Source organism: Calidris pugnax, unplaced genomic scaffold, assembly GCF_001431845.1.
Source record: "Calidris pugnax isolate Ruff unplaced genomic scaffold, ASM143184v1 scaffold831, whole genome shotgun sequence".
In the NCBI taxonomy this organism is placed as follows: Eukaryota; Metazoa; Chordata; class Aves; order Charadriiformes; family Scolopacidae; genus Calidris; species Calidris pugnax.
Genome location: NW_015091606.1, coordinates 10,341 through 15,034, shown reverse-complemented (window position 1 = coordinate 15,034; position 4,694 = coordinate 10,341). Strand labels below are relative to the sequence as shown.

The 4,694-nt window shown below is 58.9% G+C and overlaps 1 protein-coding gene across 1 annotated transcript in view; it reads right to left on the bottom strand.

The window, feature by feature from the left end:
* Positions 1 to 4,694, bottom strand: part of LOC106899885 (cysteine sulfinic acid decarboxylase-like) — a gene marked incomplete at its 3' end in the record, with an annotated part of 11,693 nt that overhangs the window by 6,614 nt on the left and 385 nt on the right. Inside the window, exons 2-4 of the mRNA XM_014961823.1 lie at positions 4,468 to 4,594; positions 975 to 1,065; positions 760 to 888 (exon numbers count right to left, since the gene is read on the bottom strand). Of these exons, the coding sequence (XP_014817309.1) occupies positions 760 to 888; positions 975 to 1,065; positions 4,468 to 4,594 (347 nt within the window). The remainder of the gene's footprint in view (positions 1 to 759; positions 889 to 974; positions 1,066 to 4,467; positions 4,595 to 4,694) is intronic.

The window sequence follows — 4,694 nt, the reverse complement described above, 5'->3', positions numbered from 1 at the left end:
GGGGGGGGGGGGGGGAAAAAGCCCCCCCGGGGGGGGGGGGACACGGGGGACGAGGACAAAGCCCCCAGAGGGACTGGGGTTATCATAGAGTCATAGAATGGTCCAGGCCTTAAGGGACCTCCAAAGGGCGTCTCATCCGACACTATTTTTGACACAAGCCAGGATGCCGTTGGCTTTCTTAGAGTCATAGAATGGTCCAGGTTGGAAGAGACCCTTGGGATCATCGAGTCCAACCATCTCCCCTACTCTACAAAGTCCTCCCCTACACCATGTCCCCCAACCCCACATCTAAATGACTCTTGAACACCTCCAGGGATGGTGACTCCACCCCCTCCCTGGGCAGCCTCTTCCAGTCTCTGACCACTCTTTCCATGAAGAATTGTTTCCAAAAGTCCAGCCTAAACCTCCCCTGTTGGAGCTTGAAGCCATTCCCTCTCCTGTCGTTAATTACTTGTGAGAAGAGACCAGCCCCAACCTCTCTCCAGTGTCCTTTCAAGTAGTTGTAGAGAGTGATGAGGTCTCCCCTCAGCCTCCTCTTCCTCACACTAAACAGCCCCAGCTCCTTCAGCCGCTCTTCATATGATTTGTCTTCCAGGCCCTTCACTAGTTTTGATGCAGCCCAGGATGGGATTGACCTTCTGGGCTGTGAGTGCCCACTGCCTGCTCATGTCCAGCTTCTCCTCCACCAGCACCCCCAAGTCCCTTTCCTCAGGGCTGCTTTCCAACCCCTCACCCCCCCAGTTTGTACTGGTGGGGAGGATTGTCCCAGTCCATGTCATACCTGGGGCGAAGATGCCGTCGCCGCTGCTCCATCCCACCAGCTCCCGCAGCTTGGCCAGCACCACCTCCTCCATCAGCACGAAGACGGGGGCGATCTCGTAGGTGTATCTGTGGGGTGGGGGGACATGTGGCACCCCCAAAACACCCCCCATCACCCCCCCCTCCCTTCCTTCTTCAGTTTTGGGGGTACCTACTGGCTGGTGTTGAGGGCCTCGGTGATGAAGCGCCCGGCCAGCGCGTGGTGGTCCAAGCCAGAGAAGAGCTGGTTGAAGAAACGGGGGTGACCTGGGGGTCGGGGGGACACACACACACAATGGGGACAGGGTGAGGGGCAGGGGGACAGGAGACACCCCCCTCGACCCCCCCCCCACCACCGAGGCACCACGGGGAGTCGGGCATTGGGGACGCTGCTGAGAGGGGCCACCTCCAGAGCCATGTGTGGGATGGGGACATGTGTGGGGACATGTCAGACCCATGTGTGGGACGGGGACACGTGTGGGGATGTGTCAGACCCATCTGGGGACATGATGGACCCATGTGTGGGACAGGAACACACGTGGGGACATGTTAGACCCATGTGGGGACATGTCAGACCCATGTAGGGACATGATGAAGGGACAGGGACACACGTGGGGATGTGTCAGACCCGTGTGGGGACGTGATGGACCCATGTGTGGGACAGGGACACGTGTGGGGACATGTCAGACCAGTGTGGGGAGGGTGATGGACCCATGTGTGGGACAGGGACACATGTGGGGACATGTCAGACCCATGTGTGGGATGGGGACACGTGTGAGGACATGTCAGACCCATGTGTGGGATGGGGACACGCGTGGGGACGTGTCAGACCCATGTGGGGACGTGATGGACCCATGTGTGGGACAGGGACACATGTGGGGACGTGTCAGACCCATGTGGGGACATGTCAGACCCATGTGTGGGATGGGGACACGTGTGAGGACATGTCAGACCCATGTGTGGGATGGGGACACGCGTGGGGACATGTCAGACCCATGTGGGGACGTGATGGACCCATGTGTGGGACAGGGACACATGTGGGGACATGTCAGACCCATGTGGGGAGGGTGATGGACCCATGTGTGGGACAGGGACACACGTGGGGACGTGTCAGACCCGTGTGGGGACATGTCAGACCCATGTGTGGGACAGGGACACGCGTGGGGACATGTTAGACCCATCTGGGGACATGATGGACCCATGTGTGGGACAGGGACACATGTGGGGACGTGTCAGACCCGTGTGGGGACATGTCAGACCCATGTGTGGGACAGGGACACATGTGGGGACATGTTAGACCCGTGTGTGGGATGGGGACACGTGTGGGGATGTGTCAGACCCATCTGGGGACATGATGGACCCATGTGTGGGATGGGGACATGCATGGGGACATGTCAGACCCATGTGGGGACGTGATGGACCCATGTGTGGGACGGGGACACGTGTGGGGATGTGTCAGACCCATCTGGGGACATGATGGACCCATGTGTGGGACAGGAACACGCGTGGGGACATGCTAGACCCATGTGTGGGATGGGGACACGCGTGGGGACATGTTAGACCCATGTGTGGGGACGTGATGGACCCATGTGTGGGACAGGGACACATATAGAGATGTGATGGACACATGTGTGGGATGGGGACACGTGTGGAGACGTGTCAGACCCGTGTGGGGACGTGTCAGACCCATGTGAGGGACGGGGACACGTGTGGGGACATGTCAGACCCATGTAAGGACATGATGGAGGGACAGGGACACACATGGGGACATGTCAAACATGTGTGGGGACATGTCAGACCCATGTGTGGGACAGGGACACATGTGGGGATGTGTCAGACCCGTGTAGGGACCTGATGGACCCATGTGTGGGACAGGAACACGTGTGGGGATGTGTCAGACCCGTGTGGGGATGTGATGGACCCGTGTGTGGGACGGGGACACGCATGGGGACATGTCAGACCCATGTAGGGACATGATGACAGGGACACACATGGGGAGGTGTCAGACCCGTGTGGGGACGTGTCAGACCCATGTGTGGGATGGGGACACGTGTGAGGACATGTCAGACCCATGTGTGGGACGGGGACATGCGTGGGGACATGTCAGACCCATGTGAGGGATGGGGACACACGTGGGGACGTCAGACCCACATGATGGACCCATCTGTGGGACGGGGACATGCCTGGGGACATGATGGACCAGCTGGAGCCAAACAGGGACTAGTTGGGGTCGAATTGGAGCCAAACTGGGGCTGGCCAGGGCCAAAACCAGCTGAACTGGGACCGGCTGGGGCCAAACTGGGACCAAACTGGGATCAACTGGGGCTGGCCAGGGCCAAAACCAGCTGAACCGGGACCAGCTGAGTCCAAAACGGGATGGGTTTGGACCAAAACAGCAATCCCCAAAAGGGATGGTTTTGGATCAAAACGGGGATGGGTTTGGACCAGCTGGGGCTGAACTGGGACCGGCTGGGGCCAAACTGGGACCAAACTGGGATCAACTGGGGCCGGCCAGGGTCAAAACCAGCTGAACTGGGACCAGCTGAGTCCAAAATGGGATGGGTTTGGACCAAAACGGGATGGGTTTAGACCAAATCAGGGATGGGTTTGGACCAAATCAAGGATGGGTTTGGACTAAAACGGGGCCGGCTGGGGCCAAACTGGGACTGGCTGGGGCCAAACTGGGACCAAACTGGGATCAACTGGGGTGGCTAGGGTCAAAACCAGCTGAACTGGGACCAGCTGAGTCCAAAATGGGATGGGTTTGGACCAAAACGGGATGGGTTTAGACCAAATCAGGGATGGGTTTGGACCAAATCAAGGATGGGTTTGGACTAAAACGGGGCCGGCTGGGGCCAAACTGGGACTGGCTGGGGCCAAATTGGGACCAAACTGGGATCAACTGGGGTGGCTAGGGTCAAAACCAGCTGAACTGGGACCAGCTGAGTCCAAAATGGGATGCTTTTGGATCAAAACGGGATGGGTTTGGGTCAAAACGGGATGGGTTTGGACAAAAACAGCGATGGGTTTGGACCAAAACGGGGCCGGCTGGGGCTGAACTGGGACTGGCGGGGGCCAAATTGGGACCAAACTGGGATCAACTGGGGTGGCTAGGGTCAAAACCAGCTGAACTGGGACCAGCTGAGACCAAAATGGGATGGTTTTGGATCAAAACGGGATGGGTTTGGACAAAAACAGCGATGGGTTTGGACCAAAATGGGGCCGGCTGGGGTCAAACTGGGACTGGCTGCGGCCAAACTGGGACCAAACTGGGATCAAATGGGGCCGGCCAGGGTCAAAACCAGCTGAACTGGGACCAGCTGAGTCCAAAACGGGATGGGTTTGGACCGAAACGGGATGGTTTTGGATCAAAACAGCAATGGGTTTGGACAAAAACAGGGATGGGTTTGGACCAAAACGGGGCCAGCTGGGGTTGAACTGGGACTGGCTGGGGCCAAACTGGGACCAAACTGGGATCAACTGGGGCCGGCCAGGGCCAAAACCAGCTGAACTGGGACCAGCTGAGTCCAAAACGGGATGGGTTTGGACCAAAAAGGGATGGTTTTGGATCAAAAGGGGGTGGGTTTGGACCAAAACGGGGCCGGCTGGGGTTGAACTGGGACTGGCTGGGGCCAAACTGGTCCAAACTGGTGTCGGGGGGGCTCTGACCGGTGCGCACGCTGAGGCGGATGACGTCCCGGCATCGTTCCAGCAGCTTTTCCATCCTCTCCCCTTGGTCCCTCAGCTCCAGATCCAGCAGCTCCCGCAGCTCCTGGGGCTCCTTCCACTCACACACCTGAGGGGGGGGGACAACATTGAGGGGGGGGGACACACAAAAAGTGTCCCCAACGCAAGGGGACACCCCCCCCTGACTGCCCCCCCCCCCCCCGCCCTGC